We start from the raw sequence: 13,582 nt of genomic DNA, 5'->3' as shown, positions 1-13,582 counted from the left end.
GTAGTCTGCAGAGGCAGAGCCTACTCGGTCTGTAGGGGCCATATATAGCAGCTTCATGGGGATGTAAGAAGATGCAGTACAAAAAGTTACAAAAGTTCTAAGGGACTGAGTATTATTAAAATAATAAGAAGAAGAATCATTTCACATATTTCAAACAACAAGTCAGCAGGACCCCCGGAATATCAAAATTGAAAGAAACATTATATTGTTTATGAATGTATTCAGAGCTGTCATTTTACAAATCTATGATTAGCCAGTACCTTCCTTTGAGTTCGATATTGTGCAATTTTTGGCCACAGGTTCCAAAACTATCAGTAAATTATTATCAATTTCAGAACATATGACTCTACAAGGGCTGCATGGTGGTCACACCTCATAGGTTGTCAGAACCCGGTTCCCCACCCTCCGTGTACAGAGATTGCACAGATTTCCTCACGCTCAGCATCTAGATTGATGACTAGAACCTGGCTGTAGGTGTGAGTGAATGATGTGTGGGCAGGTGGCCCGTCCGGCAAGTCGTGACCCAGATCTGGGTTCGGCGGGTCTGGACGGTGAGTGATTACAGATCATGATCGTTTTCTTGGACAGAGCCTTCCTGTGACGGAGGCCAAGTTGAAAGGAAGGCGGGGAGCTGGAAAAAGTGAGGTTAAGGGCACAGAACAGGGTGGAGGTGGCACACCAGGCTGAGGGGGTAACAGGGGGTTTTACGTCATGCGCTGGCTCGCTGGTGTAAGCCAGAACTGCTGTTCTAAAAGGAGGACGAGAACAGAGGCGGCTTTCATGAGTTTGGCTGGGTTCAAAACAAATAATGCTTCAATAAGGTGCCTTACGTCATTGCTTTACTTTAACATCTCAAAGGAAATAAAAAAAAGGAAAGTTCAACTGTGTCCTCATATAAAAAGTATGAACTGAATGTCACATTATCTTATCAGAACATAAAAAATATTCATATAATGACGACAATAACCAGTAACCAATCCAATTCAAGGCAAACCGACTGCTGCCGGCTTTTAGTATGGAATGAGACACACTATGCCTGCTCTGTCCTTAGCAGATGGAGGTCGGCTGGTGGCGCATATTAGCTCCAACGAGGGGCGAGGGTGGAGGAGGAAGTGCAGCCTGACATCGAAAAGGAAGAAAGGCAGAACCGCTGCATGTATTTAGCAGCTTTAAATAGAGCTGTCTGGAGGTCTGAGTTCTAAAATCCAACTCAATCCAAAAAAAAAACCCTACAACACAGTCAATACAAACTCCTTGACACACACACACACACACACACACACACACACACACAGGCGAATTGAGGGTGTTGTGTGAAATACCTGAGGAAAAGCGTCTTGAGCAGACTGCGCGGACTGTCAAGGGAGTTCGGCTCGCTCACAGCCGCTTCCTCTGCCATCTTTAAAAGCGGCTCGAGCGCCAGGAAGTCCAACTTCTGCTGTGCCGAGCCTGCCCGGGACAAACGGCTTGACATCCCGTGCAGGGCATGGCCGGGGCCTACGAGGAGGAGTCCATCTGCTGGCATTGATAAAGGCCGACCGAGGCGCAGGCCGCGTTAGATTAGCGCTCCACAGCTGCCATCAGCGCTTGATTTAAATGACTGAGCCCCACACGCTGGGCCTGGCGAGAAGAAGCCGAGCGCATGAGGGACCCAGAGCTGAAACAAGGGTGGAGCGAATTTACTACGGAATACTGAGGAGGAGAGGGCCTGAGGGAAACGCTCCATGAGGAGGTACGATTCACTCTTTCATCATGTCTTACATTCACAGCCCAACCAATTTTTGTGATGAACTGCTACACGTTTTGGATTAATGGACTTATTTTGTGAAATTTCACCCCTCACCTCTTGTTCAGATTTGAATGTGCTGAATGATTGAAGCAAATGTTGTGTTTCATAATCCTCCTCCCCAGAACACGAGGACTTTCGCCATATCCTGATCCTGAAGAACATTCAGAAGGAGGGGAAAAAAAGACCCCCGGGAATCTGTGGATGTATTGTGTCAAACTTCACTTCCTCCCCGGCCACAAAACCATTCTTCTAGCGTTCATGGGTGGCGTTGATAAGAAGCTGGTCCAGGCAGCGGATCAGGCAGACTAATATTTCACCAGCTTGTATTAAGAACATTCGAAACATCCTCACCACAAACACATCGCTTATGCAACGCAAGTTGTCAAAGGGGTTACAAAAAATACATCAGCACAGGATTGCAGGTATTGTGCATAACATGTTCAAGTCAAGCAGAAAGCAAAGCATAAAAATTCTCACACACGTAGCAAGCAATGTCTGATCACATGAATAACCAACTGGACTGTATCATTTGTGGTTTGAAACCAATGTTGTCTCATCTAGTCATGTTCATCAACCAGATTTGTCACAAGGCAACTGTGTACATGCCAATCAACAACCAACCTACGAAAAGCCTGTTTAACGTAACCTCTCAGTCCCAGTGCATTGGTCATGGGTTCACGTGTAGCAGCAGGTGGAGCCCAGCTTTTGGCTTTATAAAATGTCCATGTCTCATTTTTTTGTTGTTAAAATTGAAACAACCACACAAGAAGCCACACAAAAAGAACGGGCATTCACCACCCCACATCAATCAAGCTGATCTAAGATCTAAAACTTTGCGAAGGAAAAAAATGCCAACTTTTCCAAGTGCAAGCAGAGAAAAATTAAATGAATTCAAAAATCTTAATTGGCCAATCTTTTCTAAACACACTCAAAAAATGTAACTGCTGTAAAAGCAGAAAAGGGATTGCAAACTCAATATCCATGGTTTTCAAAAACTTTATTGGTATGAAAAAATATATTAGCCTATAAATAAATATTATCCATCAGACCTCCGATCCTAGACAGTAACATTAGATGAATAACCTATGACTAACATCTATTTAACAGCAAGAGATCGTGTGTAGAACCTTAAGTGCTATGTGACAACTACCAGCCAGTAGAACGGCACAACCAGTGATGAGATCTTTAACTCGGAATGTGTGCATGTAATCATTCAAAATGATTACACATCTACACTACACATCTGGCAAAACCGCATCTATAACTTTCCACATGACTGTCTGTAAAACATGGTGTGAAAATACGTAATATGAAATTATGAACTGTGTTTCCACAGAAAGTTAAAGGTTTACGCATCACATTAGTACCAGAACCTTTTTTAAGCATGGAGATGTCTCTGTATGAGACCCCCCCTTCAAAAACTGGAGGTTCACACAAGTATACACAACATTAACTACCACAATAATTGCCACAGAGTTGCTGCCTCGTTTAAAAAAAATTTCTCTTGCTTGCTTTACGCTCATCGTCTTGTATGCATAAATACAAACACTGGTAGCTAAAAATGTAGGAAGTAGAAAGTACGACTACTAGTGCTAAATATAAAATATAATCGTGCTAAAATCCCGCTTACTACCACTGTGTCCCTGAGCAAGACACTTAACCCTAAATTGCTCCAGGGGGACTGTCCCTGCAACTACTGATAAATGCCATAAATGTAAATGTCTAGAGAAGCTAGAGAACAGCTTATGGGAAGTGTGTATGAGTGAGTGAGTGAGCAAGTGAGCGAGTGAGCATGTGTGTGTGTGTGTTTTATCTCCTTATCGGCTTACTAAAGATGACAGACCAGGGTGTATTTAGAGGCCCTTCACTGTAATCACAAATAGGGGTGGGACAAAATATCGACTTGGCTATATATTGTCGTCCTTGCTGAAGTGATATGATAAATGACATGTAAAAATGTATATCTGAAATCAGTCCTTGTCAATTTGACTTTCCCGCATTGCTACTTCCTGTACTACTTCAAGGGGCAGTGGTGGCCTAGCAGGTAAGGAATCAGAGCCGTAATCAGAAAATTTGGAGACACTGAGGTGACATTTTGGAAAGCACCGTCCCCACGCGCTCATCCCTCCTCATGGTTGCCCACTTCTCACCAAGCGTGATGGGTTAAAAGCACAGGACACATTTCGTTGTGTCACCATGTGCTGTGCTGCAGACAATCACTTCACTTTCACTCCTCTGTGCGGCAAATCTCAAATGAAGGTGGTAGTAGCCTAGTGGTTAACACACTCGCCTATGACCAAGGTTCAAATCCCGCTTACTACCATTGTGTCCCTGAGCAAGACGTTACCAGCAGAATGACAGCTATGCTGAGATGCCACTGAATACTACAGAAATGTTGTCACTGCTTTCTATGGCACACGTGCCTGAAGAGGGATCATGCACTGCGACCAGCAAAGTGCCGAGCAGCACAGCAAAACATGACCTTGTTGAACTTTGACCTCTGAGGTGTTGTCATGAGATCTTTGAAAACGAGATCTGAGAATAAGACAGAGTTCGATTATAGGCTGATTAAAGGTTGGGTGCTACAGGCAGTGAATGCTGCTTATTGTTGTCAGTATACATGAAACAGAAATTTCAGGTGATAACTATAGACTAGTTAGTTTGTTAACTAGAATAACGAAGTTTAGTTTAGCATAACCATCAATTTGTTGAGTTGTTCTTTATAATGGTGTCTCTTTTTGGCTCTTAATGGTTTGTGGTCGACCACCCCTGTCATAAAAAGTACTGTACATACAGAGATATATACATTAGTTATGCTTTTTATACAAGAATGTATACTTTTACAAAAAAAAAGTATTTAGTTCCTCTCAGTTTCCTTCGAACTATGTCTGACACAAATAAAGAATCCTTGTATTTGAACTCTTTGCAGGTATTTTGTTTTTGTGTTGTACCTCATAATATATATTATCACAGAATCATTGTTTTGTGATCTTACCATTATCTAATGATAAGATGTGTGCACTAATCGCATATCTTATCATATTATGGAGGTATCCAGTCATTCTCACCCCTATTCCTAAACGATGGGATTATTTCAAGCTCACAGTAGCCATAACAGGGATCAGCCTCAGTTGGGACTGGGCGAACAGATGTGTGGGAAAAGGTAAAAATATTGACCAGTTTCTCAAACTCTCTCCCTAGTTATATGCTGACTAAAATTAAAAGGAGAGAGGAGAGGTGGGAGCACATCCAGGAGACACCTCCAAATTGGAAAACGAATTGACTGTGAATGTCTGCACAACGTGTCCATCACAGAGAAACAACACACAGGGAGGTCAATTCATGGCCTGAGACCAACTACGGCACAAAATGATGCTATTACGCTCAAGCCACAAGGCTTGAATACTGAAAAGCATTTCAACGTTGACCTATGACCTCATCATATTTCATAAAATCCCCCTACCTGTTTAAGGTGTAGGAACCATTCCTCTTCAGCCCCATCCCGGCAGACAGCAGTCGGACAAAGTAATCCAGACTGAGCACCAAGACCAGTGCTACCGATCTGCGAGTGATGGGTGCTGAAAAAGCCTGATCCTGGGAGCGTGGAAAAAGAGAGCTGCAGGGTGGCAGGCATAAGAAGCTGGTCTTCCGTCACACAACTTCTCCACACAAACATATACCAGGTCCACAAAAAAAACAAAAAAAACATCAGCAGTCAGAGCTGCGAAGAGTGACAGACAGCAGAGATGGCACGATGGGACTAATTTTAGCCGTTGTCTACAGGCAGGACTTTAACCGCCTACCTTGAGCTACACTTCTCTCATGCGCACCAGAAGAACAGAACAGAAGAAGTCCACGCCACTGAAGAGCATGAAAAGCTCGGGGGTCCAGAGTTGCGGGACCTCTCGCGGGGGGGACAGGGGAGAGCGTAGCCAGGGTACAGCCCGGCTGATTCTGACTGGTCAGCCGGATCTCTGGCTAAGTATGGCTCTAAGTGACCTTTAAAACCTCACTGTCCCGGGGCTGAGGCTTATTCTAATCAAGAGCTAATTAAAGGGTTGGAGCAGACAGAGCTTGGGCAGTTTACAATGTACGTGTAATTTTAAACGATTGAGCAGAACTATACGTTTATAGATCCATCATAACAGTATTGTATGTGTCTCACCTCCAGCCTGCTTATAATATTATCAGTGGTGTCCTTACTACTAGATCCAGCATGAAGTGTTAGCCCAGAAAAGTCCCTGCCAAATCCCCACGGCAAACATACAGCCCCACGTGCATATTGCCACGTTTTCATGGTGAACCTGTGTGAAAATGTCCATGTGATGTTAATGACACCTTCTTGAGTGTGTGCATGTGTGTATAGTAAAAAAAAAAAAAAAAAATCCAGGACTTTTCCGTTTCTCTAGGGCAAATTTTCATGACCGTACATTTTAAACATTGTTCTAAATGGAAAAACTACGGGAACTATGTACTTATACATTCATGCGTCAATCCAATTCCAATGACTTTTCAATAACTTTATATGTTATCAAAACTTTTCAAGGCCTGGAAAATTGTCTTTTAAAATTCCATGACTTTTCCAGGTTTTCAATGGCCGTAGGATAGTAGGGGAGGGTGATATGTGGAATATCCTTGAAGTATTGCAGCTTGTTTCATGTTCGATGTACTAAATGAATATATCATTGTATTGTTAAACAGAGAGCATATACTTTGCTTTCAAGGTTCGCTTCTTTACCCTGTCAAGGCAGCTCCGCTCCCAGCACATGCGCTTCTTTACTGGAATAACAGCACAGAGACGCGAATCCGCACACCTCAAGCCCATGCAATTTCAGATACATTCATTGGAAAAGAAGTATTTTAAAGAGTTCAGAGTACTTTAAAATTTGTGTCAGGAACGTGTGGCAGCAAGGAGGGTAAAAAACACAGGTAAAATGACAAATGACAACCAGGACACAAAAGGATACATTTACACTGTTAAATCACAGATGCACACAGACAGGTAACCAGGAGCACAAGACTCCAGACTGGCAAACAGGGAATCGGAGGACCCGGAAGTGCAAGGATTGTTACATTTTTCAAAGGTAATTTCAAGGTACTGAGATATGTATTGTATAGTGTATAGTGCTGTTCAGTTCTGCACTATGTAGATTGATGTCCTAATATAGACTGTGCCTGTTCAGCAGGAGAATGTGAATGTATGCTAGATTTTTAACTGCTTTACAAGACATAAAAACTCCCCTCCTTCCTGTCTGCGTGCATGTTTGTGAGCTGGTGAGGAAACCGCCACTCCACCTATGAGAGATTAATTACAAGATATGGGTGGGTGATTCGTCATCGTACTAAAGACATCTTGTTACAGTGTACTGTAACCCTCAAACCTGATTATGTTATTGGTGACCTTCTGTATAGAACAGGATCATTTTAAACAGCAATGAATGACTATTCCTGCACAGCAAACAACGAACAGGGCTGTTCGGGATTAATCCGCATTTTAGCAGGATTGCCATCGGTAGCCGCTTCCCCCCAGGTGTCCCTGCAACGCTGCAGCACTAATATAGATTGTGCAGATGGAGTAACACAGCCGGGTCATCCACACTCATGCAACTAGTTCTGCAATTTGTTATTGATCAGTCAATAAATCAATTGCTAAAATCTATAATAATATCACAGCAAAATACCTTAGATTTAGATCCAACATTTACAACAAACAAAGGTAGTTAGTAATAAACCAATCCAGTCAGTCCATGTGGGGGTTAATAATGAAAACTGCACCAAGTATGACAAAAGACCATCTCATTAAAATAGGTCAGTATTTATTTCTGCTATTGTGTCAATCACTCTTATTTTATTACCTCTTATCAGATTGACAAAGTTCTGTGGATGCAGAATGAAACGTCTCTACATTAAAGAAGGTCCAGTTGCCATGACTCAACTTTCAGACAAATTCACCTTGATGACTGAGAATCTTCACAGATTTATTTTATTACCCTTTTCTTAATTCACCGACCTTTTATAACAGTCAAAGCAACTGTAGCAACACAATCAACAGGCCAGGTCAGTATGTCTCTGAGCCCCTTTTGATGAAATGGTGCAGCGATCTGGGGCCATCTAGTGGCCCGGCTGGAAGGCACATGCTGAAGGCTCTGCACGGAAGTCTGAAAATCCTCCCTATTGTTAAAAACAATCATTTAAATGATCTCCAGGTTTTCCAGTGTTTGGTGGCATAAACTTTTCACATGACAGTGAACTTGACTGGGATAAAGTGGTTTTGTAAAATTTTTTTTTTTTTTTTGTGTGAAGTGATTGTCACATGTGATACACAGCAGCACAGCACACGGTGCACACAGTGAAATTTGTCCTCTGCATTTAACCCATCACCCTGAGTGAGCAGTGGGCAGCCATGACCGGCGCCCGGGGAGCAGTGTGTGGGGACGGTGCTTTGCTCAGTGGCACCTCAGTGGTACCTTGGCGGATCGGGATTCGAACCGGCAACCTTCTGATTACGGGGCCGCTTCCTTAACCGCTAGGCCACCACTGCCTCTATAATGGATATATAGATGGTTGCATATTTATCATGCAAACTTCACCACTGATAACCTAAAAGCTTCTGGACCCCTGTGGTTGTTTTGACCCTTACTGAGGCAGTGCAGTAGGCTGGGTCAATCACAATATGCATGATGCAAACATCATGGCCAGTGTTGACACAGCGGGGTGCATTGGGGCTTCTGCATCCTGACAGGGTGACCCCACTGCTGACCCTGATCTAATTTCATGCTTGATGGGTAAGCCATACTGCCACTGATCAGCGCTGTCAGGACCAGTGGCACCACCCCATTCAGGGTATGTAGTTTAACAATTTACCAAATTTACCAAAACAGATCAAACCAGTGGACCTGTAAATCATACAGTGCATATCTGAAAAAAAAAAAATTACAAACCAAAATATGTATGTAGGTAAACTTACATATAATAAGAAAAAGTAACATATGTATATCATAGCTCTGACCTACAAGCGTTAACTTTCATCTAATGCAGACTTTAATCTAATTCCACATTTATTATTAATACATTCAGATTCTATCTTTTAGGTGTATATGCGTGCATGCATATTTGGAGAAAGGTTTTGTTGATGTAACAATATTGCATTATCACAGAAATATGATTGAATAGCAAACTCTTGGAGAGACTGTGTTATGCAGTTATCCATAGGATTGGGGAGCTCATTCAGATAATCAGCTATCTGAAGTGCTTGTCTGCAGAGACCTGGATATCTGAGAATTTAAATGTCTGTATGTGTTTTGCCATATCTAATCAAGACTCAAAAGACAAACACAGACAGACACAGATCTGCTTAAACAGGAAGCTGTTCAGGCGATGGTTAAAAGCACAGTCTGGGCTGCTCCACTGGTTAATCTCAAGATGCACCAGACATCACCCCACACGTAGGTGGCAGTAAAGCACGTGGACGGATTACAGATGCATTAGGCAAAGTGCATCACACAGCTGTCTACGATTACATAACTCAACAAAGACGTCAATGATGTCAAGAGTAGTGTGAACGGCGTCCATTAACAAGCATACTCTGTGCAAAACTCAACCACTCAGAATTAAAACCCCATAAAAAAAAAAAAAAAAAACAGCTCAGAATTTTGCACAAAGCCTCCCTCAGAAATGATGCGCACCATTTCATAGCTATTTTACCTTTTCATAATATAATATGTGAACCATAACCATAATTCATTCATTAAAATACCAAAAGACTGTTTAGAATAATCTAATAATATACATTAGGGCTGCAACAACGAATCGATTGAATCGATTACTAAAAGAGTTCCTAATCGATTAGTTGTGTCGCGTGACGCGGAGACATTTTTTTATTAAAAAAAAAAAAAAAACTATATCACACACACAGATGCTAGCAGAGTTTGGCGCCTCATAGACAGCGCGGAGCAAAAATAAAAAAAACGAGCGGAGGTAGAGGACAGATACATGGCGGAGGCAGAGAAATCTGTGCGAAAATATGCAAAAGCGACATGGCACGGCACGGCAGCACCACGGCAATGATCCTGCACCTGAAACGCGTGTTAGATGAGGAGGAAGAAGGGAGCTCAGCAGCAAGGGAAGTCACTACAGAATCCTACTTTTGTTCCATTTTGAAGTGAGGAACATAATGTCCCTGGTGCTGGTGTTTAACCGTTATCCAGCTTGACAAGCATGCCAAGTTAGCGTTAGCGCGTTAATAGCAGTAGTAAAGCAGGTGTGCTATAGTTACTTTGCGTTAAAAGACTAAAGACATGTTTTTATTCACTAGCAGTTTTTGGACCATTCATTTTTCAATCTGTTGTCATGTATAGCTACACTGCAAAAAAAACTTTTTTACCTTGAAAATTTGTCTCGTTTCCAGTCCAAATATCTAAAAAATCTTAAATCAAGAATACTAGACAAGAAAAATTCCATGAGAAAATTAAGATTAGTTTTCTTACCCCACTGGCAGATAATTTTGCTTGTTTTAAGCAATCACTTAATTTTGAGATGTTTTTTCAGAAAACAAGATAATTTCTTATGCTATTTCATGTGTCTAGTAAATGTATCTTGATTTAAGATTTTTTAGATATTTGGACTGAAAACAGGAAAAGTTTAGAAAAGCATTTTTTGCATTTTATATTCTGTGCTTTGTCCCATATAGGTTATTATTGACAAATATATTTGTGTGTGTTGTACTTTTTAATTTAATTTTAAAGTTATTTTATAGCACTTGGTCATCTTAAGATGTGTTTAAATGTGGTGTATAAATTAACCTTGCACTTAATACATTGATGGTAATAATTTAATGAATAAGCTTCAAGTGAGCTTGAGAGAGAGATAGAGTGTGTGTGTGTATGTGTGCATCTGTAGTGTAGAGAACAAGTTCTGACATTCAAATAAATCCTGTTAAATTTTCTGATTTGTATTGTTCTTTATTTTTTTTATAAATAATTTATTGTTCTGGCAGCTCAGGTGGCACTTTATTAAAAAAAAAAGTCTATATTTCGCAGATGTAAAGCATACATGTGTATGCTTTGTGTGTTAGTCCATTTTTATTATTTTTTTATTATTATTATAACAGCTCAAGGAGCAAAATGTTTGTGCACTTTCTAAAAATGTTGGTTCTGATTTTGAATAAAGGGTTGGAAATGAATGCTTTTCTGTTTATTTTTTATCCGATTAATCAAAAAAAGAATCGACAGATTAATCGATTGTTAAAATAATCGTTAGTTGCAGCCCTAATATAAATACATTGTAAATAACTTGTATTATATAAGTAGCATTGTGAAGTCGGTTAAATTCTATTTAGCTGATTAGTAGACTGCAATATATTTCATGGATGCATTTCCCACAATCCCCTTCACAAAAAGGCGTGTACATGAATTAATCCAGTACGTGGCTCTATTGTAAGTAGGACCCTGATTGGTATTTATCCGCTCTAATATTTTGTCTACAATAAAAGGGGTAGGCTTAACTGAACTTAAGTATTTTAATGTAATTCACATAATTACTCACAAAATCCAATCATGAGATGTATTATTGCACATGCCTGTTATGGGGCGTCGCCTTAATTTGGGACACATCTGATTGGTGAGCATGACTCTCGGTCTCAAGACAGTTTCAGACCAAACACAACGTTCAGTGAAAGTGCCGTTCTTGCCTCAGGGTTCACGCAAAAAGGCGTGGTTAACGGAGTGCCACTTAGCTGGGCGCGGCCAATCGTTATTCAGGCACACACGCTGTAGAAAACTGTGGATTTCAGAGTTTAGTGCCGTGTTTGCCCTGCTCGTACCGGCTTATGGGGTTTGAAATTAATTTCAACTTCTGTTGACAAAGTGGAAAAAAAAACAAACAGTTGAAGTTAAAAACCCAGTTAAAACCCATTAGTACTTGACACTATAATGTGATCCTTTAAAGACAGTATCTGTCTTCTGACAACCACGTCTTGTGGATTAACAGATTGGTGTGCGAAGGTGTTTTATGTTTACATCCACACAGCTTTCTAATAACTGCATTGCATTTCATGTTTCATAAAGATCATGCTTCTTTTCATGGCATTCCATGTATGCTGACCCCAAAATGTCAACGGGCACCTGCCTCAAGCATTCACCTTCTCACACCCCCATTTTCTTCACTTACCTTTTCCTGCGTCTTTCTTTTCAATTCAGGACTCCTGTTCAGGTTATTTTGAGATTTGTCACTGTTCCATTGTCTTTGATGCATATCTAAATGTTTTATGAATAAATGATTTGATACATTATCTGGTCTCGCGTCATTTGCTGATCAAATCACACATACACCTAGGGGGCTGGGTAATTACTTAAAAATTAAAAGAAACCAACACTCAAAACCTCTAACAGAAGTCATCCTGCACGTGACATTTAATATTAGCTTAGTGGGTAACACACTCGCCTATGAACCTGAAGACCCTGAGCAAGACCCTGATTGTCTCCAGGGGGGGACTGTCCCAGGCACTCTGGACAAGGGTGTCTGATAAATGCCGTAAATGTGTGTGTGTGTGTGTGTGTGTGTGTGTGTGTGTGTGTGTGTGTGTGTGTGTGTGTGTATGTGTATATATATATATATATATATATATATATATATATAAAACTTCTAGCCCAGCTTCTACTCCAGTGCAAACAAATGAACGCACTTTCAATCCATCTTTAACAAACATCTACAGTAATCAACTGCATGTTATACCCCTCCTGTCTACAGTTTAGCAGCACAGTTCAGGGGAACGCATCAGGACTACGGTTAGTTTTTCTATAGAATGCTGCATGACTTTCCCGTAGAAAAAAAATTCATTAGGCTAAGGCTAAATTTCAGATGAGCTGTTCACAGAACTTACATCCGTAGTTTTAAACACCCTCAGTGAGCTGGGGCAACAGTGATGATCAGCCCTGACCTGAAGATGTGACACTTTGATACAAGGTAAAGTACAACTTGAATAACAGTGTAAATTTACTGTTCCCTCAAAATTATGTCTAAACTGCTGGCAATAAAAGTGAGTACAAGTAAAAATGTCCAGACTGTGGCCATAGTGTGAATATTTTGTGTCGCCACCATTATTTTCCAGCACTGCCTTAATTCTCCTGAGTGTGGAGTTCACTAGAACTTGCCTCTGGAATCCTCTTCCACTTGCTTGAGACAGGCTTGGACAGTCTAGCACCTTCACCCTCAGTTTCTTTAGAAAGACTTTGGTCAACTTGGAGGCGTGTTTGGGGTGGTTATCCTCTGCTTTTAACCATCACCCTTAGTGAGCAGTGAAAAGCAATCACTACTTTCTTAAATTAAGATTTAACTTGGGTTTACAGTGAGTCACTCAGGCCTGAGGGAATTAAAGCACGTAGATCAGAAAAAGTGTCACATACATGTTTGACCCAAAGGCTGGACCGTTGATCTCACTTATAGGTCTGTATTAACAGTAAAGGTCAGCGTGAGTGTTCGAGTGCTACAGTGAGAACCAAAGCACAAATATTAACGTCTGTCTCCATATACAGGTCTCAGAGCAACGTGATCAGTCTGGCCAGACATGCTGGGCTGACCTCTGACCAGTAGGCGAGCAGCGCGACATTCAATTCTGTAAATCCAATTACGGGCAACGTTCAGCCCCACACGTCAACTGCATCGCTGCTGTGATAAGACAGTGTAGTCAAGGCATGGAAAGGCCGGTTCCAATTTGCCACTTCTTTTACTGCAATATTAAATCCTAAACTGACTGGCTCTCCGTCCCACACACACACAAAAATAAATAATTCTCAC

General features: G+C 41.2%; 1 protein-coding gene and 1 long non-coding RNA gene across 4 annotated transcripts in view; one reads left to right on the top strand and one right to left on the bottom strand.

Moving 5' to 3' along the window:
* The window catches only part of LOC114766240 (MOB kinase activator 2-like), a 31,407-nt gene that overhangs the window by 12,124 nt on the left and 5,701 nt on the right, over positions 1 to 13,582 (bottom strand). The window contains exons 1-2 of one of the 3 annotated variants that reach the window (XM_028956909.1): positions 5,593 to 5,768; positions 5,253 to 5,448 (exon numbers count right to left, since the gene is read on the bottom strand). The exons of 1 other annotated variant lie outside the window; for it this stretch is intronic. In XM_028956909.1, the coding sequence (XP_028812742.1) occupies positions 5,253 to 5,290 (38 nt within the window). In that variant the 5' untranslated portion in view covers positions 5,291 to 5,448; positions 5,593 to 5,768. Of the gene's footprint in view, positions 1 to 1,322; positions 1,510 to 5,252; positions 5,449 to 5,592; positions 5,769 to 13,582 lie in introns of those variants that run through there. One more of the 3 variants, XM_028956907.1, reaches the window with a different exon arrangement.
* Positions 1,352 to 2,693, top strand: LOC114766241 (uncharacterized). Its single transcript, XR_003742759.1, has 2 exons — positions 1,352 to 1,732; positions 1,912 to 2,693. It is a non-coding gene; the product is annotated as an uncharacterized LOC114766241 (long non-coding RNA).

This window comes from Denticeps clupeoides, chromosome 16 (assembly GCF_900700375.1).
Source record: "Denticeps clupeoides chromosome 16, fDenClu1.1, whole genome shotgun sequence".
NCBI classification, from domain to species: domain Eukaryota; kingdom Metazoa; phylum Chordata; class Actinopteri; order Clupeiformes; family Denticipitidae; genus Denticeps; species Denticeps clupeoides.
The sequence above is the reverse complement of the archived record's forward strand: the minus strand, read 5'-3'. Positions and strand labels throughout refer to the sequence as shown.